We start from the raw sequence: 22437 nt of genomic DNA, 5'->3' as shown, positions 1-22437 counted from the left end.
GTGTGGTTTTATTTTAAATGACCATAGGAGTTGGTGTTTCAAAGTGTGGGAGTGTAAGAGCAGAATGTTACAGAAGTCATGTCTTTTGGCATGGGCAGTCAAGGACTTCATTTTTTCTTTCTTTGACTAGTTTCAAAGTATAGGTTTACTCTGTACCTTTTTTAGCATTATATACTTTTGATTTAAAAGAGGAGGAAAAAAAGTGCATTGCCCTTGTACTTATTTGTCTGGTTTATTTCGCCTCACCATGAACTGGTGCTCCCTGAACATTGACCCATTCATGTAAATACACTTACTAGAATTTAACCTTTTATCAACTGTGGCCTCAGAAAGTGCAACCCTAAAATCTTGTTTATAAAGCTTTTCTTGATGTTTCAATAACCCACAGTGTTAGTACAGTCACTTCTTACTTTTTCTTACTCTTAGCTGTGTTGTTACAGGTTAACTGTTAAGAGATGTTGTAAGGTAAAGGCTTTTTCCTCATTTTAACATTTTGATCATAAAATGGAAATTTTTAATGACTTAATTCATGTAACTGAACTGCCCTTCAAAAGACTTGAACTTTGGCTGTTAAAGAATCTGTGTAAACACACATTTAAAATATTGAACAGTCTTACACATGGAGTCATACAGGTTTGATTTTGACATGATTTAGGTTATGGATTGTTTTATTTTTTTTGCTGTTAGTGGAAATGCCAATGGGTTCATAGGAGTGTCATTGGCATGAGTCAACACAATCAGCAAACAGCTCTGTTTTGCAATCACCCTTGGAGATGCATTTTTGGTACCAGTGTTTTCATTCAGTTTTCCATATAGAGTATTAGTATCATGCATTTTTAAAAACATAACGTGTGATACTAAACAAAAGAGATGAGAGATTGAGATGAGATATTAAGTAGCATTAAATGCAAATCTTTATTCATTTTACAGAGGTTTCAACAGTTATGCAATACATAATGCTCGTGTGATTTGGTGATTTGATTTCAGTTAACAGACTATTCCTTCATAGCAGGCCAGCTGTATTGGTGTTACATCCACCTACCACAAGACATATTCTTTTATGAATGACAGTTACTAGTTACACTAGTGCCAGTGTTTCTGAAAGAGGCCAGGATAGAGAGTCTGTGTGCCATGGAAGGGATCTGAAATCTTAGAAGAATCTGATCCTTCCTGGGCAAGTTGGCACGAGAACAATGGGGTCTGTTTGAACCACAGGGGCACCAAAAATCACAGAGGCGGGTGAGGCAGGTACATCTCTCTTAAATTTAATAGTAGGCTCCATACTATTCTCAGACTTAGATCCACTGTCAGCAGCTGGAGCAGGGTCTGCAGCTGGTGCAGGATCAGCTGCAGGTGCAGCTGGATCAGCAGCTGGTGGAGCAGCTGCAGCGGCATCAACTACTGCAGGGACCACAGGTACCACTTCAGCTGACTCTGCTGACTCCGCAGACAAAAATCCGCTTAGCAGAGGGTCATGGAGAGTAGTGAGTTGGTGGTGTCTCAGACCGTGCTTGCGTGACAGGCTGCCAGCATGTATGTGGACTGTTGGTGGCAAGGCAGGAGCTGCAGTACTGTTGGCATCTACAACAGGTATCTGAAAAGATGAATGCATCAACAGAGGCTTAGAAAAAAACATCTATATAAATGTAGTATGGTAAAGTAAATACTCATTGTTGGTCATATTTGGACAAGTGAATATGTTTTACCAGAGTGGGAAACATCTTGCAGTCGACTTGAGGAGCAGTGCTCTGGCCGGTAGCAGTACAAATACCATGTTCCTGATAGAGAAAGCAAAGACATGATTTTTTTCCAAAGTTTTGTCAAATTTTAACTGTTGCAAGGGGCATTTGGTGACCAGATTTATTATTTCCCTATCCTCTTGGATAAGCTTGTGAGCAGGGTTAAAATGTACATAATCAATTATTCAAAGAACTACTCCTTCAAAAACTTTGTTTTAAAATGTTGTTTTTCTTGTGGAAAACTAAACCAGTGCTTTGTGTACTTACAGCCATGGTATCATTCAGGGGCACACAAGCATCATCGGTGCAATTAGCCTCAACGACAACATATTCTACTGAATAGACTGGTCCACCAACCGCAAACTGAAACAAGTTATTGAGAACAATAATGTGTTGACAGGCACAAAGAAAAACGTGCAGGTGCATTAAAATTGTAAGAAATTTTGAAAATTTATGCTTGAGCCCACCCGTGATGACATCCTTCCAATCTCAAGAACAGTGTATGTTACATTGTCTGTAATGTTGTTGAAGGTTGCCAGAGAAACATGGACAAAGTCCAGCGCAAGGGTGTCATTCAGGGGAAGGAGGAATGAACAGCCTGGACAAATGTCCTCTGTTGATTCTATATGTCATCAAAGAGAAGAAAGTGTAGGTTTTTGTCTGGAGGGTTACACATGTGGGGCGTATTGTGTAAGTATGTGTGTATGTCTGTGTTCATATAGTTAAGAGTATGATCTTTAAGTTTTACCCTCTGTTTTGCACTTGAATGCTGTGACAGTCAGAGCTCCTCCAACCCTCTTCAGCACCACATCACAGTCTCCTTCTACAGCCTGATTTGAGACAAGGAATCAATACAAATAGCACAAAAAGTATTTGATGACATTTTTCAGTATTATTATCCTAAACTTGTCATTATCTTTACATTTGGTTGAATTCCTGCAGCTCAAGTATGAGAGCTTCTGTGTACGAAGCATGCAGTCTCACCGTCAAAAATTTGGACCTGACTGTGCAGTTGGCAACAGGTGTAGGGTCCAACACGTGACAGTCTGTCTCCAGCAGGTTGATTTCCATGACATATATGTCATCTCCACCAGGCTAAGGGGTGAGACAAAACATTGCTTTTATTTTTTTTAAATCTACTGTATCAGACACATATTTGACAGAAATCTGCTGTACCTTGTATATACATATATCATGTCAATGGTGTCATATTTGCCTGAATGAAGATGCATACCTAGTGTCTAATAACACTGGGAAATAGAGTGTAGTTCAAATGTTAGATGTATTATGTCTTAATTGGGGTGCTGACAAGTAACACAATGTGTCTACATCATCTCAATACAAAGTCACACATTCATATCATAGTTCTTCTGCCAAATTATGTGACCCTTTTATCCAGTGGTCAAGAGGAAATACATGTAATACATTACTGTATTTTGCTATATTCTGCATTTTATGTTCAAAGTTGAAAAACAGTAATAATCTGTATAAATGTGTTTGCCATGTTTCTCACTACACAACCTCTACACTCGCTGACTCACCCCAGGGTGGATCTTGATGTCCTCGATCCTGTTCAGTGCATACTTGTAGCCATGAGTGTGCTGGGCATTGAGGTAATCCTGAGCCACCAGAGCGGCCTCCTCTGCCTCAAGGGAGTCGCACTGAGGCCGTAGCGTAACAACCTGAGTCCATGCCCCCACCAGTAGTCCCAGAACCACAGTGATGCCCAGGGGATTCATTTCTGTGAGAGATAAACGCGTAAGAGGAATCAGAGTAGTTGAGCAGATATGACAATGAAGGACAGGAAGAGCACATGCAGCCTGTGGTGTATATATCTTGTACTTTAAACAGGAAAACAGCCAAGTTAAACACTGTGGTCATCCCTTGTGACTCCTGCGTCACATGTGGGTCGTACACTGTTTTAGGATTTCTGCCAAAACAAATGTAAGCTGACAAAGTCTGGCGTGGGATGAATGGACTCCAGTTTAAAACATTCACTGTGAGATATGGCAAGATCAATGAAGCTAGAAACATCTCTACTATGTGTGATTTGTATTTGATAGCTATGACCATATCTGGCATGAATGTTTCTAGCATTTAAATATCATACAAAATGTGTGAAGGGTTCCATGTTCATATACCCACACTGGATAACCAGCTGTCTCTCCACAGAGGTCAGAGGATAGGTCAGCATAGAGCAGGGCACCACCGTCAGCAGGAATTCAGAGATTTGCTCAATGACACTTCAGCAAAAAGGATGTTTGCCAACTGGGGAGCGTAGTTAGGGACAGGGACACTCATTGATGGTGCCCACATATTTGCTCTGCCGCGGATCTGCAAAATACACTGGTGTCAGTCCAGGTCAGGACCAAGCTACAAACAGAGATAGTGATGAAAGAATGATGAGTAAAAAGGGCAGTGTCGTCTCAAATTCAGCACCATCCTGATTTCAGCCATAAACCACAGACAAAAGACATCTATATTTTATTTATTTCCACAGCTATTTGAGATCACAGTGTTGCCAATCTCACTAGAATTCCTTTATGACTTCTACAGAATATATAGCTGTTTCATCTGCATTTAAAGCGCATATAGAATACTTTGAGTGACCTATTGAGACACCTTAAGTGGTGGTTTAACACTGATTTTAATGACAGGTAGATTTTAGGCCACATGTACTGGTGTAGTGTTGTGTGGTTTGGTAATGCATCAGTAGTGGAGTGCTAAGATTTCAAAACAATGTAAGATTTGTTAACTAGAATGAGACCATATGAGACAATATTATTAAAAATTACCAAGTAAAGTGAACATTTAAAATAGGAATATGTAAAAGAATACATGTATGTTACATCAGAAGGTAACAAATATAATTGAATTATCTATATAGTTAAGTCAGTTATGTTTGTGTTGGCCTTTGGATTGAATGCATGTAGCTGCTGTCTATAATGGCAGTGAGAATGATTTTTGAGAGAGAACAAAAATAAATGTTATTGCTTAATTCTCAGCAATGGGGTGTATCTTTCGTTTTCAATTGTATTGTGATATATGATATTGTAATTGAACATTTCAACACAGTATAGACTTTTAATAAACGTCAACATCTTTTAATGTCTTGTTTTATTAGTTGTTAACTTTAGTTTCCCTCTGTAAAAAGTGTAAATTATTATTCCAGCAGAAAAAAACATTCATGTTGTCCATTTTATTTATTTATTTATTTCTCAAATGTATTGACAACATTCAAACTCAAACAACAGTAACATATAAGCAAGTTTTAAGAATGAAAAGAGGAAACAAAGTGCCAGGGAATTCAGTTATGACATAAAAAATAAAATAAAAAAACATTCGATAAAGGGACTGTGCAAGAAGCTTTACATTCAATAAAAGCAAAACAATAGGAGGATAAATAAATAAATACATAAAGGGGCACAGATCGATAATTAAGTAACTAACATTAGTCGATAATTTTATGTGTTTCAAATGTTGTTTGGGTCTTTGTCGCTTTTCTATTTTTCAGCTTGACCACAGAATTGTAATAGAGGTTAATATCAATTAGAAATAAGGTAACGTTTGGTTTTCTATTGGTCCATTTAATTTTCTATAGATTAAATTTACCAAAAATTATAAATAGTTGGATTAAAACGCTAACATTGTTGTCCTTGGGTTAATTTCAAAATGAATTAAGATATCACTACCATAAAGCATGACCGTTTGGTTTGTTTTTTATTCTTCTTTTTGTCCATTTTATTTGAGTAAACTCTAACTGGTCGGTGCGCGAGTGACGCAATCCACACGCGACTACCAACGTGCAACGATTTGTATTCATGACACCAAACGCGGTGCAGGTTGAGGGGTCAAACAGCTAAACACGCCGTGAAATGAATTGTTTAGTAGTTAATTTTCTGAGCATTATCAAACAAGAGTTCACCCCGTGCCGAGGTTTCAGTGTGCCAGGCGAGACTAACGGTAAGGCAGAGTGGTTAACGTCATGGCTAGCAGCTCACCATTTGTTACACACAGTTGTTGTAGCAGCTATGTTAACTGATGTAGCAAGGCTCTTTGCTTGGAAACACGTGTCGAGAAGAAAAAAAACTGAACAAAACCATGAGCCATGTCTAGTCTAACAGCCTGGAGAGAATCAAATAACTTTATTGTAGCCAAGCAGCTTGTTAACTTACCTTACTGTGACATGTGTGGAAGCCCAGACTCACACTCTCTCTCACTCTCTCTCTCTCTCTCTCTGTCTCTCTCTCTCTCTCTCTCTCTCTCACACACACACTCACACATACACACACACACACACACACACACTAGGTCTTATAGCTGTTGAATTTTACTAAAGCATTTCTTTGTGAAAATACTTGTTGCTAATACATCTGTATCACAGATGTTTTGTGCAGCTGCAAATGCACTCCCAAGTTGCAGTGATCCAACTCAGTGGCAGCAATGGAAAAAGTATTCAGATCATTAAAGTAAAAGTAGCAAAAGTCCAACAGTCAAATCCTTCCTGAAGTAAAAGTACTCAACAAAATGTGCTTAAAGCATCAAAAGTGTGTACTATGCAGCAGGATTCCCCCTGTCAATGTTATGTTATTGTATATTATATTATATCATCATAATTCCTGATGTGTTAACATGTTTGCATCTTTTCCATGTTGCTGCTGATCAACTGAGATCTGAGATTTTAATTGCATAATATATGTGTTTGGTAGTTTAATTTGTAACCATGTTTAAATGTTACACACTGACCATAGGTTTTATATGTCAAATCTGTAAAGTAACCAATATCTACAGCTGTCAAACAATTTGTAGATGGTGGAGTAAAAGGTGCAATATTTTCCTCTGAAATGTCACAGTACAAGTATGAAGCAGCGGAAAATGGAAATAAAGCAACACTCAAGTATCTCAAAATTGGGCTTTAGCCGTCACGTTCATGCATAACATTGAAAGCTGATCAAAATCTTATAAATCAGGGGGGGAAAACATCTTTATTGGTCAAAGTGTGTGAAAGTTATAATTTAAGTCAGATGAATATGTGTTGGAGCTGTGTGTTTAATCTGAGAAGAAGAGGCGATGTGAATACCCTCCTGCTCCAAAGAGAGAGTTAGTGTCAATTTTCTTGATGTTACTTGATTTAGTTAATATTTTATAGAAAGGAGGTGTTTTCTTGCACAAAAATTTCCCTTCCCTCTAGCTTATTGTGGTATGTTTTTGAACATATGTGATGTTGATTTTAATACATGTGATGATGAATCTGATGTCTTTGATTTTTTATGTTTTTCATAGAATTGTTTTTTGAGGTATGGCACTGCTATTCCTGCTCTTTTTTGATGTACTCTATGGAATTGTTAATTGCTTTTAGGTGTTTATCACCGTGGGCGGGTTGAATGATTGACCACACTTGTCAACATAGAGCTTGTCAGCCTATTGGTATGAATGGATGTATAAATATAGGTGTGTTTTTCCATTTTCACAAAGGAAGATCCAAGCATGATTGAAAGTTGCCCTGATTAAATTTTGTGGCTTGGAGTAAGTCTGTAAGCGTTACTTTGTTCATTGACACTGCTTTCTAATAGCCTCGCACCTACGTGATGTGTGTATAATTACTCTCCCTCAGCCCTGTGTGTAATGACGCATTTGTTCTGTTTTGCAGCAGATGTTCACACTGTGCATGACTCTACTGGGAAAGCCATCAGAAGCAGAAACAAATACAAGGACAGCTAGGTGGGGTATGAAAATCCAACACTAGTATTCACCTTTTTCACTCAAGGTCTACTCTGAAGCAGTGTGTAGCAGCGGACCCATCAACAGAAAGTTAAACCGGAGACAGAGACAGTGGACCATGGCTTTGAAATTGAGAGTCCCTCTGTTACAAAGAAGACACAAACAAATCCAGATTCAGCACTGTTGTATGCGAGCTGTCTGACTCAGACCTGCTGATTCAGCAGCGGAAAGGATACTCATAACTCCATGTTCTCATGTGACCCTCCATTGTTTACTCAAATCAATGGTCAATTTCTCCCAAATGCACCGAACACAGAGCTACCGGAGTAAAGCAAAATACCTAAAGAGAAGGAAGGCATTCATGTCTTCAGTCAAGGGAGTTTCTCATCTCTCTAGGCGAGCCAAGAGACGCTTGTATTGTAAATTGCAGCTTTGGATGTGGAGGAAGTGGAGAGAGAAATGCCGTTTTGGGATAGTAAGAGGCAAGAAACTAGCAAGTGGCATCAGCTCCAGGTCCTGCCTCAATTTAAAGACAGAATCGCGGAAAAATAAAAGGAAACTTCCAACCTACGGTACACCAAACCTAGAACATTCACAAGTCAGAACATCTGTTCTTGTATCACCTCTGGGATGTGATACTGAAGATTCAGTGCTTAGAAGACAGAATTGCCTTGTGAAACCATGTGAATCTGTCAGTCTGTCAGAAACATGCATCGCCTCAAACCTGCTGCAGAACCCGGTTACGGACACAGATGTTGCTGCAGATGCCATCAGTCAAACCACGCCAACAGCAATGGCGCTGTCTCAAAGAACGGAAATCTGTGTACAGTTTGGTAAAATAGGCGACCTGTCAGAACTTTCTTATACTGTCAAACCCCTGCGGAGCACAGACAGTGATGCATGTGGGGTAATTACTCATTTTAAGAAACCAAGGACAGTGATACCAGCTGAAATGCTTGAGATTAATGGCCCAGCAGGACAACACACTACCATCTCTCAGGACCAGGCTACAAACAGGGATCCTGATAAGAAAATCACCAGCAAAAAGACAGTGTCCCCTCAGACTGATGCTGGCCTTAAAGCACTGACAAAAGACATCCATGGTATATATCTTTTTTTTTTTTTTTTTTTTTTTTAAACATATATACTCTTTTCTCCTTGTCTTTTGGTTTACATTTCTGGTTTTTTGCAGCTATTTCAAATCACAATGTTTTCAATCTCTCTAGAATTTCTCGATGACTTCTACAGAATATACGGAAGTTTCATCCCTCTACAGAAGAGTGACGTGTTCAGACACCTGAAGAGGAAGTTTAACACTGATTTCAATGACAGGTAAATGTTTGGCCCTCATGTCTAAGTTAAGGCATCAGTATGCTTCAGACGAAGTACGTGTCAGATTTCTTTTTTTAAGAATTTTTTTGGCATTTTGCCTTTATTTGAGAGTCAATGTAGTCAACAAGGGTCCCCCGGCTGGGAATCAAATCATGAACGTTACAGTTATATGTTTTGTGCCTAAACCATTAGGCCACCAGAGTGCCCCGCATGTCAGATTTTCTAACATCTGAAGCCTTTCCAATGTCAGAATTTGGGGGGGGGGTCTCATGAACACTCTGTCGAGCTTACTTTTTCATTCAGATTAAATATCCAAAGGTAAATAATCTTTTTTAATCCCTCTTTCTTGAATCTCTAATTGTGTGATAGAACTTTTCCTTTTGTGTTTATGGTTGGAACATTCAGAGTTGTCTGTAATGATTTTATTCCCAGACCAGTCATTTGAAATTTCTCTACTCGTGCAGGAAAAATCTCGCCCTATCAGAGGTTAACAAATACCGAACTGCCATGGTTCAGAAACCTATTCCCTCCTTCCAAGTGGTCTACAAGAAACACACTCTGACACTGGATGATTTGTTGACACTGGCGGATCAGAACTGGCTCAACGACCAGGTTACCATCTAACACAGAGCATTTCAGTTTGTCATGCAGATTTTTGACTGGAAAGATTTATGTGGTGAACAAAACCCTGCATGTTTATGCTGAATGTAACTGGTATGTATTTCTTGTTTCTGCTGAAGGTCATGAACATGTATGGCGAATTGATTATGGAATCTGCCCATCATAAGGTAATCTTAAATGCTATGTCGATGACAAACTGTTTTTTCTTTTCTAATTATACCTGAACCTCCAGATGGGTCAAGTTCGTATTGCCAGGCTTTTTCAAATATTGTCACTGATTGAAGGCAAAGTTTGACATTTTGGGAAAATTTGGGAAGATTGATATCACTCTCATGCCTACATGGTAAATATGAAGCTACCAGCAGTTGATGCTTAGCTTAGCATTAAGACTGGAAACAGGGAGACGGCTACTACCACCTGTATTGTTTGTTTAATCCATGCAAAAACTGAAGTGTAAAAATGGCAATGTGTGGTTTTATGGAGGCTTATGTGTGAGACTATTTCACTGTCAGGTGCAGGGATCTCCAGAAGACTTGTCATCACCCACATGACAAACATGTTTCCCAAAAATGTTGAACTATTCCTTGTCTTCCTTGCCTGTGATATTGATTGTGTCACAGTCAGAGAATTGTCCTATCTTTTGAGTATTTGAAGAACCTTAAGACAATAACAATTTTGCAAGTGCTGGCCCAGGTCTATTTGTTTTAAAGCTGACCCAATGTGTTTGACTTTCATAATCTGACTAGAATAGGTTTTAAACAAATAAGCACACATGTAAGACACACATAGACCTGTTGTCTCATAATTGTAGTTTGATTTTTATCCCTGTTTTTATCACTCCCAGGTCCATTTTCTCAACAGCTTCTTCCACCGGCAGCTCATGACCAAAGGATATGATGGCGTTAAGAGATGGACAAAGCAGGTTAGGTCTAAGATGGTTTGCAATATAGATTGCTGTTGTCGTGTAGATTTGGAAAAAAAACAGAGAATAAATAACTTTAACATGATCAGTTTTTAAAAGGTGAGAGTGACTTTAGAAATTGAGAGAGAATGCTGTGAGTGGATTTAACCCGACCCTGGGTCTCTTCTTGGGCAGGTTGATTTGTTTTCAAAGAGCCTGCTTTTGGTGCCCATCCACCTGGAGGTTCACTGGTGTCTGGTGACTGCTGACATTGTCAAAAAGAAGATCTGCCTTTACGACTCTCAAGGGAATGCGCTCCAGAAGGTTGCAAGGGTAATAACATATTCTTTATATTTTCAGTCACTCCACCAGTATCCATAATAAATATTTAATTAGCTTCCCCTGAAGTGGTTATAAGTCAATGTATGTAAGACATTGTAAAACTGTTTACTTTATGTTTTTGTTTCAATAGAACATCTTGAAATACTTGATGACAGAAGCAAAAGAGAAGCAGCAAACAGCATTTGAAAATGGTTGGACAGTGTCGTTCGATGAGGTATGTTTCATTGATGTAATATCCCATAATAACAGACTACAAAAGCTTGTGGCACAAAAGGAACAAAATGTATGTGCCAGAGGCCATATCAGGGATAAAAACGTCACCTGCTGCTCACTTTCAGCTGACACACTCACTGACATGATGTCTTGTCTCCCCCTGCTGTTCTTCACAGAAAATCCCACAACAGACCAATGAAAATGACTGTGGAGTTTTTGTCTTGGAGGTACCAGAATTCTTTTTTTCATCTTAGTATGCCCGACTCCAATCATTATTGTGTCTGATTTGTTTTCATCCATTCATATATTACATCATCACTCCCTTCTGCCCTCTCTCTCAGTATTCCAGATGCCTTGCCCTGGCACAACCACTCCAGTTTTCACAGAAAGACATACCAAAGATACGTAAGAGGATCTACAAGGAGCTCTGTGATTGTAAACTCCATGAACAGGGCTGAGGAGTATCTTGCAGTTACATGTACAATATGTATTGCTGATAATATGTGCTGCTTCCCATTAGGGTATGAAATCATCATTCAACACTTGTCTGTTTAAGGCTCCATTGCTGTTCTGTAGCACTGTGAGTGCATATGGATGATCCCAGTCAGTCTTGTAGCAGATGCACTGTTCATGCTAAATCCTAATCTTTATACGATCACTGTATTTATATTATCTGTATTTAATCAGGCATGTTATTTAAGAGAAAAATTGTATTGTTCATGTAACAGTTCAAACATCTACTGAAGGAAACGGTGCAACGACAGAGCCTTATTAAATGGACTGATCTTATAGATTATAACTCTCTAAAGAACTGTCTGTTGAAATGGATCTAATCTTTCATCATTTGTTTCTGTGGTTAGGTGTAACTTATTTTCTGTAGAGATATTTATACACCTTATTTGCACATTTTTTAAGTCTAATTGCATTATCCCCTTGTGGTTTGGGATGTTTTTGCGTTGTAGTTCATCCGTTAGCACCAGATGATGGAATAGATGCTGTGTGTATTTTGTTTGTGAAGAAAGTTAAGTTGTCCAAACTATTGTTTTTATTTGTTGCTCAATAGAAATATGTACAAAAAGGTTTAAATAAAAGCAGACAGTTTGCAACAAAGTTTATTTTATGTTTTCATCTTACATGTCAGGTACTGCATGCACTGCATCCAGAATTGCCTTCATCAATTTATCATAGAGTGAATAAATGACTTTCTAGCTATAGACAGATATTTTATTAATCTCCAGTGGATTATAACTGTATGTGAACGTGTCCCTGAACAGTTATAAGACATGCACTGATTAGAAAGCAGTGCTCAGGATAAAAGGTGGAGATTTAAGGCACAAGAGGAACTCTCTCTAACGTGTGGTTTTCAGTATGAGAACCAGATAAAATGCATTATTATACTGAGTGAAATATGGTGCAATATGTAACATTCAATCGCATAAATCTGTTCACAACAGACACATTTCTACTGACCTTGTCAGTACACTAGTTATTATGAGTTACAGTTTCACAGATAATATATATTTATTGCACAAAATGCAACTTTTTCCTGTCTCTCTTGTTTTTTTAATAATACAAAAGAAAATTATTAAACAATTTTAGTTCTTGTGTTAATGGTTCTTTATAGAGCTGAGAGCACAACAACTGTCCTTGGTGTAAGACTATCAAGAAAACTGGTCAGAACAATCTGACTCATATAATGGAGTGGCACTGGATGTGTGCACATAGGGAACTAGTTTTACACCAGTTTTTAGAACCAATACATAGCCTCTTGGTTTACTGTCAAAGAGGATTAATGATAACCTATGCAGCAGTAAACAAGTGGTCTGTCCCCAAAAATCTGGATTCACCAGCAGTTGTTTTAGTTCTTTTGTCCTTTTGGTATTTTTTGGTGTAATGGGCCTATTGATGTACCATGTGCAGTTTACAACAAATCATTTCTGTGTATTGACATTTTTAAAAATGTAATTCAGTGTAACACCTTATCCAGATTTATAGTCCAGTTTGATCACACTATCCCAGCAGGAGTCCTAATCATTGACGTGGAATCCCCACTCAATTTCTGGCTCATCATCGAGGCGTATGATAAGGTAGGACATCAGCTGGAACAGGTTCTGCCACAGGCCCAAGAAGATGTACAAGTAGAAGTCACTGACATCCATTTGGCAGTGTATCCCTGAGTAATTCATATCACACACACACTCAAAACTGTTCACGTAATTGATACAGAAGCCTCCGTTCAGACACGGCTCCGAGGCACATTCATCCACATCCTTCTCACACCTAGAAGGAGGAGTAAGAATGAGAGAAGAATTAAGAACATGAAACACCGTGTAACTTAATAGTTCTTATGATACATTCATGTGCTGCACATGTCTAAGAAAGTGTTGAAATTTTACACAAAATCCAAATCGGAAATTTAAACATGCAGTAATTAATTTTTTGGCGACTTGGGAGCAGCGGAAACAAGCTGATCCCAACACAACATTGACCAGTAGATACATGGCAAACTTGTTACAATATGGTGGCATTTTTACACATCCAGCAGATATGAAGCAACAGTAGCGTTTATTTGTAATTATTCTTTTGGCCACCTGATGAATGTAAGTCTTTGTTTTTAAAAAATGGATTTTTGAGTTTTTTCACTGAGCAGCTGCATCTAAAAGCGACACAGATGAGAGCAGTGAGAATGAACCACAACAGTAAAGTTGCTGGTCAGAAAACCAAAACAAATAATATAATAAAAAATAATTTGGTTTGGTTTGGTGATAATTTTCTGTGGGTTCGTCACTTCAAGCAACACCTTTAACATAACACCTAGTCATTAGAGCCATTGTTAATATAGACATAATGATTACAGCAGATTTAAACGCAGGCTTTAGTGCAGAGTTTTATCAACCTTTTCTGGCTCATGACCCTGGTTTCAGGTCTCAAAAGTCTCTTGTGTCGAGGTAACCTAGATTTTTTTTACATTTAATTTAAAGAATACACAGACGTCAATATACCAGTCTTAAATCTAATATGAGCATCCCTGTTTGCATGTCTAGCAACCTCATGTGGTACCATTTGGTCCTAACGTGGAGTGTGAGGAACCTCGGGGTCAGGACCTTCGGGCGGCAAAGAGGATTAAGAATCATGATGCATGACCTACCACTGTCCTGTGAAACCAGGCAGGCAGTAGCAGGCGTCTGCTTCAGAACAGTTCCCTCCATTAAAGCAGCTGTAGTTCCATCTTGTTCCCATGCACGTAGATACAGGCAACCGAGGAAGTCTTGATAGATCGACGAATAAAAACAATGTCAATGCCATCATCAATTATTTAGTAGTACATTAGTATAGCGAAACAAAGGAAATGTGTTTATTTTTGGTATTTAATGTAAAAACACTTACGGGTTTGTCTCAATGTACCATGGGATCTCAGGAATCTTCTCACTGTTAGAGACAAGTTAGTGCCATATAGTACAATTCTGGTTAGTAAAATTCTGGTTTTAGGTTGTGCTACTGTAACTTTGTTGTTATTAACAAAGTGGAAGAACTCACTCGCAGTATTGGCCTGTCAGATTCTGGGGGCAGAGGCATGTGTAGCTTTGGAAACCTTTGAGGCACGTGGCACCACTGCTGCAATTGCTATTTTCACACAAATCAACTTCTGTCTCACACTGTTCACCAGTGTACCCCTGCTCACACACACATTTGTATCCGTCAGATAGGTTGGTGCAGTCACCGTAGATGCAGGGGCTGGAGGCGCACTTGTCTGTCGGGTCTTGGCATAGCGGCCCTGTCCACTCGGAGGGACACATGCAGTGAGGCAGGTCGAACAGGTCCTCACACGCACCCTCGTTCTGACAGGGGTTGGCCGCACACACATTGGCTCCCCAGCAGCCGTATCGCGGGGCAGCATTGATGTTTATCCTCGCAAACTGCTCCTCCTGAGGTCTGGGGAGGTTCAGCTCTGTGTCCAAGTGGAAAGGAAGAAGAAGGCCTCCAACCTCCACAGGGCCCAGACACCCAGACAAGCTCACTGTAGCATCCAGGCCCCCGAGGAAGATGTCTACTCCATCCCTAAGAAAATCCAGGTTCCCAGCAGTTATCTTGGACACCTCCTCTTTACCTCTATCCACAGCCATGATCCACCGGGAGGTCTGGTTGTCCATACTGAGCTCCACAATGTGCCACTCTCCATCACTGACTGAACCCTGGCTCTGTACAGTCATCTTGAGGGAATCCTTGTCAACACTAGCCTGGTGCTCCATGACCACATGAGAGTCCTGGAGGGAGATGGTGAGGTAGGCTGAGCCCTTTTGTGCATGCAGTATGGTGGCAGCAAACTGTCTTGTGCGGAAGCTGAGGGAGACACTGGTGAGGCTGCGCTTAATCTTCCCATTGCTCCGATAGAGCAAAACTTCACTCTCAGCCCGAAATGTCACATTAGATAAACCTGTAGGAGAGAAAGAGAAGAGACTTAATGGAACTGAAATTACATGTTACGATTTATTGTTTTCCTGTGTGCTTTGTTGCACCTGTAACCACACCCAAGAACGATGTCATGGTGTCCTGGAGTACACCTGTGCATCACTGCAGGATGGTGAAAACGTAAACCACTGGATATCAGCAAAGGCAAGATTTACAGGAGGTGTTACATTACTCTTACAAAAAAAAAAAAAAGAGGTATTATTTAAGATTACTTAGACCAATCTGTTCCACCAGGAGTATGCGGGTGTGGTTTGATCAGAATTGATTGACAGTAGAGCTGCATGATTAGTCAACTAATTGATTGGTTGCCAACTATTAAATTAATTACCAACTATTTTGATCACTGATTGATTGTTTTGAGTCCCAAATTCTCTGTTTCAAGCTTCTCAAATGGGAATATTTCTCTATAACAGTAAACTGAATATCTTTGGTCTGTGGACTGTTGTTCAGGATAAAAGAAGATATTTGAGGACATCAATTTGGGCTTTGGGAAATGATGATCGTCATTTTTCACCATTTTGTGACATTTTATGGAGCACCAACTAATCAATTAATCGATAATGAAAATAATCGTTAGTTGCAGCCCTAATTGACTGCTGGCAACATTAACCAACAACCCAACAACTGTCCTCACAATTTGATTCAAACATTGCTCAATCCTCATTGCGCATGGAAGTACGTCACCTTTCTCTAGCCGAGCACTGCCCACTTCAAACCAGTGAAAAAAGCACAAATACAGAAATCTGTCACGTGAAAAACTGAAAAAAACTGTTGTAACTTTGGCAAAAGTTGTGTGTTCATGTAGGACAGGATCGCTCATAATACAAAGCTAAATAAGAAAACAGTTAGTTACAGTTTGTTTTGTCGGGTAAATTGCGCAATAGTCAAAACAGACTTTAGGCACCTGCGTACAATGTGATTTGCTGGGTCCTTGGTTGCGAACATGTGACATGCAGGAATCCACAACCAACTGTGGAAAAAAAAGCTTCCCAGACCAGGTCAGTAATTCCAAAAAAAAAAAAGAGGGGAGCAGATAAATGCAGAAAAGTGTGAAAATATACTTAACGTGCACAAATGCAGGCACGTAATGGTATGAAGAACATAGAAAAAAAGGCTTAGATTGGCAGCTTCTCCGGATCAACAGCTCCCCTATTTTTCTCTTGGTGAACATGTGACATTTCCAGGAAGAGCTGTCATCACAAACTTCCACGGGCATGTGGCAGCAGACTTAATCTGACAAGGGATTACCACGTCTTAGAGGAATCCTATGTAGGATCCCTGCCTCACCTCTGTTCCCTACTGTAATCAGCCACACTGTAATTAATCAGTGCCTGCACCAGTGAGCGGCCTGAAGGGACTGCACACTGCAGGCAGTCCCTTCAGTGGATACAAACCAAGATCAGATATGGGCTGGTATAATAATAGGCTTACACATTTATTATGGATCCTATTCCTGAGTGATGTTTTTACAAGTCATATATAGGAATAGTGACGGTACCTGCACACAATATAGTATTTATAGCATAGATCCTATTTCTCGGCCATTCTTAGAGAGTCTCTAGACTTTTTTTATCCCATGGTTATGTATTTTTAAGACTGTGGTCTTTCTGAGACAGGAATAGTGCACAACAACACTTATCTCAGGACACTCACATTCAAAGCCCTGTGGGCGGGGCTGGCACACAGCAGTGGCAGGGCAGGGAGACAGCTCACACCATTTCACCTCCTCACAGCGCTGGCCTGCAGTGTTGGGGGGGCAGTTACAGATGAAGTCGTCCCACATGGAGTAACACACTCCAGCATTGAGACAGGGGTTAACCTAATGAAGTGAAAAGAGCCCAAATCAATCAAGACATGCCTCTGTCAGTTCTACAGTGTTCTCTACCATTATTGGTGCAGATTAGAAATGAAAAGACAACACAATAAACATGACTAGATTGCTATATGAATGCTCTGTCAGCTACTCACAGCACAGGCATTGTCACTGCTGCATCCTTGTTCGATGTTGATGAGTTTCTCCAGGTTGTAAGATTCCACTGAAGTTTTCATGGGATAAAACTGCAGTCGTTTGCTGTTAATCCTCAGATCCTGGATGCATCCCTTAAAGTAGCCACCAAATGAAGCAGAGGCCCTTGGGTCTGGTAGCCCCCCAACAAAGACCAGATCACCAGAATGGGCTTGGATCTGCCTAATGGGCATAGAGCCCTGGCTCTGGGCTGACTGGAGCAAAATAGCTGCCATTCCCTCCAGCTTCACAGTCACCAGGTGGAAATGGCCGTCAGTGACCACACCATGGCCAACCAGGGTCTCAAAGTTGTTCACCTGAACTTTGACCCTGCCCTTCTCAAGCCAGAGGCGGAGGTACTGGCTGGTGCTGTTGGCCAGGATGAGGAGGAGGCTGCTGGACTGTCTGGTGCGAATGAACATGGATATGGTCACAGTATCATCTGGGTCATCGTCTAATGAGAAGACAGCATAACTCTCCAAGTCTTTGCTTCCAAACCTTGCAGTGATATACTCTATGTGGGCGCAGGGAAGAGAGAAAAAAATTCTTCCTGATTAGTACATCAGCAATTTAATACTAAAACATTAAGTTTTTGTGCAGTTATTAACTGAATGGATAGACTACAACCAGCCAAAAGCTTGTATTGAAAGACAGGTGATGTTAAGGACTATTTCCAGCACTGTTTTGACAGAGACAAGTGTTCTCTGCTAATTCTGTTCATTGAAAAGTACAGTCAGAGCTGCTCTAGATGCCAACCAACCATAATGTCCCTGCATGGTGTGAGACAGTAAGACTCCCTGATTTGCCAAAGCAAAGGTGTTCCAGGTCAGCTACTGAAACCCACGTTTTTTTAATCCTTGGCTCAGGTGTTACTGAATGCCTCCTAATTGCATGACTCTATGGCTGAACTCTGTGCTATTTCTACTGGCTGTAAGCTCCTTTAAAGTCTACTGACTAAATTTATCATCCTGTAGGGTGGATCTCCTCATAGCTACCCATTGAGACTTCTGCAGTGATGTGACTGAGGTTGAACTTGACTCAACCTATACCTGTTTTTACAGCATTGGTCTTCCAGTAGTTCTGCCTATAGAAATGTTCCTTCTCAAGATAATATATACCGATATTACACCACTGAAACCTTCACTCTTAAAGTGATATGCCAGTCAAAAACATCATAGATCAGTTTCATGATTATCTGGGGACAGGAAACTATGAGTGAAATAACAATATCTATAACAGGTTATTTTGAGAGATACCTAAAGGTTCCTTTTGTGTTACATTGTTTGTGTCATTTGTGGCAAGATAGCTAACAATTTGCACCTACAATACATTGTGTACAGTAGGTGGTTGGCAATCAGGTTTTCTTTGAGGAAATGAAGCAAAATAGAAGAAGATGGTGCTGGGAACTTAATGGCTGAACTGGTTGGATTGATTTTGAGACATCGAAATGGCATGCAGTGTTGTTAGTATGTGTGTGTGTGTACGACTTACCCTCTGCACAGTTGGTGCCCTCATACGGTCTGAGACACTCACACATGTAGCTCCTCCAGCCCTGGCTCACACAGCGCCCTCGGTTCTGACATGGGCTGTCATCGCACTTGTCTTTGTCGCTGCATCCCACAGTGATGTTTGCCTGGACATCTGAATCTTCTGCCTCTATAACAGGCACCACCAGACGTGAGTCCACAAACACATCTCTGAAGCAGCCCACAAAAGCAGGCAGGTAGTCTGCTTCATCCACTGCTCTGCCAAGGCCCCAGTTAACCCCAACTGCTCCTATGAAGAGACTTTGATGAACTGTTCCTGGCTGGGGGAGAGCAGCAGAGGTTTGCTCAAACAGCTGGACTTCAGCGCTGGTGTCCATGGTGCAGCTTCCTTCAGTACAGAGCAGCCTGATGAGGCTGACCACGCCGCCCAGTGACGCCTCCACCGTGTGCCACTTGTTGTTGGACATGTACTCTGGGAGCTCCTGAACCAGTGTGCTGGACCCTTGGCCTCTCAGACTGCGGAGGCAAAGTTTTCCATCCATCAGCTCAATGCTGAGAAGCAGGTCATCCACTCTACGCTGCAGGAGGGTGCCGACAGGTCTTTCTGTCCTGAAGCTGAATGTCACATTAAGAGGGGCCTCTGGGTCTAAGAGCTGAGTCTCTATGTACATGTAGCCTCTAGACTCAAATGAAAAGACGGTGGTGGTCTCGCATTTAGGGCCTGTAAAGCCAGCAAGGCAGATGCATGTATAAGTGTGCTCATCATTTACAAATAAGGGGGAGCATATTCCTCCATTCTCGCATTGGTTGTCATCACAGCCTGAAAGTGCAATTGTGCAGGTCTCCCCCCCATAGAGGCGCCCACTTTGGCTCTGCTGGGAGCAAAGGCATCTGAAACCTCCATTGTGACTCTCACATACGCCACCGTTTTGGCATGGCTGCTGTTCACATCCATTGATGTCCTCATCAGAGAAAGTGCCTGGAGAGACAATTACAGTACATGATTTAAAACAATGAAAAATGAAACTGCATTCAGATTTGAAACCCATGTGTCAGTAAGGGTCAGCACACAGTTACAAACATGTGTGGAGCAGTAGATATAAATCTACAGAATTAAGATGAGAAATTAAAAGAGAAAGAAACTCTAACTTTAAATTTTAGAAATCTAAAAAAATGTAATTTAGTTTAGACATACAAAATAAATCTAGAATTGAAACCAGCTATACAAATTTCTGTTGTGCATTATAACATACACTAATTGAGCACCTCAGCCAAACAGAATGACAATAAAAGAAAAATATACTAATTATTATTCTGCATATACACTAATTATTACCCTACTGATACAACACATTTAACAGCTACATTGATGAAGGACATGATGAACATTTGCAAATAATATTCAACAATTATTACCACATACATTCTGTAGATTACCTGCACAAAGAAACCATAACATCCAAACATGTACGCTGAATCTCAACATTGTCCTCAACAAATCCTCCAACTTAAAAGATGTTTAGTAATATCTTCATTTTAGGTCAAAGACAGGTGGAGAATGCTCATGTGTGCAGCTCCATCTTCAGCTCCGCTCCTCCATGCCTGTGTGTGTTCACCGCCAGATAGGATGGATTAAGCTAATGCACTTACAATGTCTTACACATTAAATGAGTTGGCAAAGGGAGGGGTTCAGCCCGGAGGCTAATTTGAGAAACTCCAGACATCTTTCCTAGATAGAACTCTGATCTACACTTATATAAGTGACAGCCAAGGCACATTTGAAGAAAACAATGGCATGTGTGTATATACATATATACATATATATACACACACACACACATATATATATATATATATATATATATATATATATATATTAAGAGAGAGAGAGACACAGAGAGAGAGAGAGAGAGAGACCTGGCCAAGAGAGGAGCATAAACATTGTTACAACAATAAACACAAACAATACAAACAGACAAATACACCTGTCACAAACAGGATTTGTTCCTAAAAAAGAAACTGAATTTAAATTTCAGCTTGGAAACAAGCTTTTCAGTGTGTGATTTGAATGACAAGTTCTGATCAATAATAATACCTAAATACTTATATGTTGTGACCATTTCAATTTCAACCCCTTGAGCAGTTGAGATCTTAGGGAAGTTAGATGGTAACTCTTTGGCTTTTGAAAATAGCATGAATTTGGATTTGTCTGCATGTAACACCAACTTAATTTGAGTTAAATGAGACTGAACAACATCAAAGGCAGACTGCAGAAAATCAAGGGTTTGTACTACTGAAGGGGATGAGCAATAGATAATGTATCGTGCATAAAAATGGAACGCAGCATTTGCTAAGTTATCACAAGGATTATTTACATATATGGAGAACAGCAGTGGTCCTAGTATGGAACCCTGGGGCACATCCTTTGATACAGGGAGGAAGGAAGAGGAAGACCCAGCTAATTTGAAAACCAGCTTATAGCATAACCAGATAAGCCAATATTGTAGTCTATCCGCCAAGGTGACATGGTAAACTGTGTCCAAAGCCTTGGACAGTCTTGTTTTGCAGTTCAGTGCCTCAATAATGTCATTCACCACTTTAACAGAAGCGGCTATTGTGCCGTGTTGTTTTCCAAAGCCTGACTGATGCTGTGATGAAGAATATGATTTGTGTCTAAAAATTCTTTGAGTTGTTCACTAACAAGCTCTTCAAGGACTTCAGCTAAAACACATAATTGAGAGATCGGCCTGTAGTTATTAACTGAGATATCCCTTCCTTTCAGCAAAGGGAGAACATAGGCAGATTTCCATATGTTAGGAGTCTTATTGTTGGAAAGGGTAAGATTAAAAATATGAATCAGATGTTCTGCTATAAAGTCTGCTATAAAAAAGTAAGGATCAAGCTTGTCATTTGTTAGGATCCAGTTGCTTTAAGGCTCTATGGACCTCTATCACATCAAGAGGAGTAAAATTGAATGGTTGAACCATAGAATTAATTGGGGTAAGTGTTTTGGTACAGATGATGAATCTTAACACTCAGTTTCTCTTTATAACTTCAGTCTTCTGTAGAGAGAAATATTCTCAGTCTTACTGAGACTCTTTAGCAAATAAAGTATTTTTTTTTTTTGGCAAATAAAGTACTCTATCTCTAGAGAGAAATATTCCCACATCCTAACTCCACATACATGGAACATAGACATAAGTACAGTTTCACGTGTGCACATGAATGCATACATGCCCACATACATGAGTGTGTCCTCAGTTAATTACTATTTGGCCACAGCAGTTGGCTGGACCGAGGCCCAGTCTCTGAAAGAAATCAACTGAAGCCAGTAGTTCTAATCTGGGAAGTATCTCTGTCATTAAAACGTCACTGACGTCATCTCGTGTAATTTCTCTGAAGAGCTCTGAGAACATTCAATTTGTGCATTAATGATACTAATGGCCTTACTGCTGTTTTTGTTGTTACTTAATTTACAATTGCCCTGGGACAGGATTTACAGTGGCACTCACGGTATGCTATAGACCAGAACTAAGGGTTATGATCCAGGGCCTGACTGATGCTGGATTTTTGGGGCTGATACCAAAATTAGGGAGTTAAAAAATT

At 40.0% G+C, this 22437-nt stretch overlaps 3 protein-coding genes across 5 annotated transcripts; 1 reads left to right on the top strand and 2 right to left on the bottom strand.

Moving 5' to 3' along the window:
- Window positions 1-926: 926 nt before the first annotated feature.
- LOC121909303 (alpha-2-HS-glycoprotein-like) lies at window positions 927-5965 on the bottom strand. 2 transcript variants are annotated; one of them, XM_042429788.1, is made up of 9 exons: window positions 5915-5965; window positions 3885-4073; window positions 3281-3480; window positions 2724-2834; window positions 2488-2569; window positions 2207-2361; window positions 2007-2102; window positions 1707-1778; window positions 927-1594 (listed from the first exon to the last, which is right to left on the bottom strand). In XM_042429788.1, the coding sequence occupies exons 3-9, from the start codon at window positions 3476-3478 to the stop codon at window positions 1151-1153; spliced, it is 1158 nt and encodes a 385-aa protein (XP_042285722.1). In that variant the 5' UTR covers window positions 3479-3480; window positions 3885-4073; window positions 5915-5965; the 3' UTR covers window positions 927-1150. The 2 variants fall into 2 exon arrangements, with proteins under 2 accessions (XP_042285722.1, XP_042285721.1); XM_042429787.1 differs by having other exon boundaries at window positions 3885-4112; window positions 5915-5945.
- LOC121909302 (sentrin-specific protease 5-like) lies at window positions 5517-11965 on the top strand. 2 transcript variants are annotated; one of them, XM_042429786.1, is made up of 10 exons: window positions 5517-5702; window positions 7393-8563; window positions 8687-8792; window positions 9257-9404; window positions 9533-9580; window positions 10258-10335; window positions 10510-10647; window positions 10787-10870; window positions 11046-11096; window positions 11211-11965. In XM_042429786.1, exons 2-10 carry the CDS (start codon window positions 7744-7746, stop codon window positions 11325-11327), a joined length of 1590 nt encoding a protein of 529 aa, XP_042285720.1. In that variant the 5' UTR covers window positions 5517-5702; window positions 7393-7743; the 3' UTR covers window positions 11328-11965. The 2 variants fall into 2 exon arrangements, with proteins under 2 accessions (XP_042285720.1, XP_042285719.1); XM_042429785.1 differs by having other exon boundaries at window positions 7390-8563.
- Window positions 11966-12033: 68 nt separating this feature from the next.
- On the bottom strand, window positions 12034-20322 carry LOC121909089 (protein crumbs homolog 1-like). The gene is made up of 8 exons (XM_042429484.1): window positions 20269-20322; window positions 18836-19810; window positions 17308-17858; window positions 16993-17158; window positions 14407-15304; window positions 14257-14298; window positions 14018-14137; window positions 12034-13149 (listed from the first exon to the last, which is right to left on the bottom strand). The coding sequence occupies exons 1-8, from the start codon at window positions 20315-20317 to the stop codon at window positions 12897-12899; spliced, it is 3054 nt and encodes a 1017-aa protein (XP_042285418.1). The 5' UTR covers window positions 20318-20322; the 3' UTR covers window positions 12034-12896.
- Window positions 20323-22437: the final 2115 nt, after the last annotated feature.

The sequence above is a fragment of the Thunnus maccoyii genome, chromosome 12 (genome assembly GCF_910596095.1).
Source record: "Thunnus maccoyii chromosome 12, fThuMac1.1, whole genome shotgun sequence".
NCBI classification, from domain to species: Eukaryota; Metazoa; Chordata; class Actinopteri; order Scombriformes; family Scombridae; genus Thunnus; species Thunnus maccoyii.
This window is presented reverse-complemented; position numbering and strand designations above follow the sequence as displayed.

Excerpts from the sequence above, each read along its gene's own strand:
- LOC121909303 (XM_042429788.1), bottom strand. The coding sequence starts at position 3,478 with ATGAATCCCCTGGGCATCACTGTGGTTCTGGGACTACTGGTGGGGGCA. Across the intron at positions 2,570-2,723 it reads TCAGGTCCAAATTTTTGACG|GCTGTAGAAGGAGACTGTGA; the intron begins GTGAGACTGCAT and ends GTCTCAAATCAG. Across the intron at positions 2,362-2,487 it reads ATTCAAGTGCAAAACAGAGG|AATCAACAGAGGACATTTGT; the intron begins GTAAAACTTAAA and ends GATGACATATAG.
- LOC121909302 (XM_042429786.1), top strand. The coding sequence starts at position 7,744 with ATGGTCAATTTCTCCCAAATGCACCGAACACAGAGCTACCGGAGTAAA. Across the intron at positions 8,564-8,686 it reads ACTGACAAAAGACATCCATG|AATTTCTCGATGACTTCTAC; the intron begins GTATATATCTTT and ends CAATCTCTCTAG. Across the intron at positions 11,097-11,210 it reads GTGGAGTTTTTGTCTTGGAG|TATTCCAGATGCCTTGCCCT; the intron begins GTACCAGAATTC and ends CCTCTCTCTCAG.
- LOC121909089 (XM_042429484.1), bottom strand. The coding sequence starts at position 20,317 with ATGTTGAGATTCAGCGTACATGTTTGGATGTTATGGTTTCTTTGTGCA. Across the intron at positions 17,159-17,307 it reads GCAGTGACAATGCCTGTGCT|GTTAACCCCTGTCTCAATGC; the intron begins GTGAGTAGCTGA and ends TCACTTCATTAG. Across the intron at positions 15,305-16,992 it reads CCGCCCACAGGGCTTTGAAT|GTTTATCTAATGTGACATTT; the intron begins GTGAGTGTCCTG and ends TCTCTCCTACAG.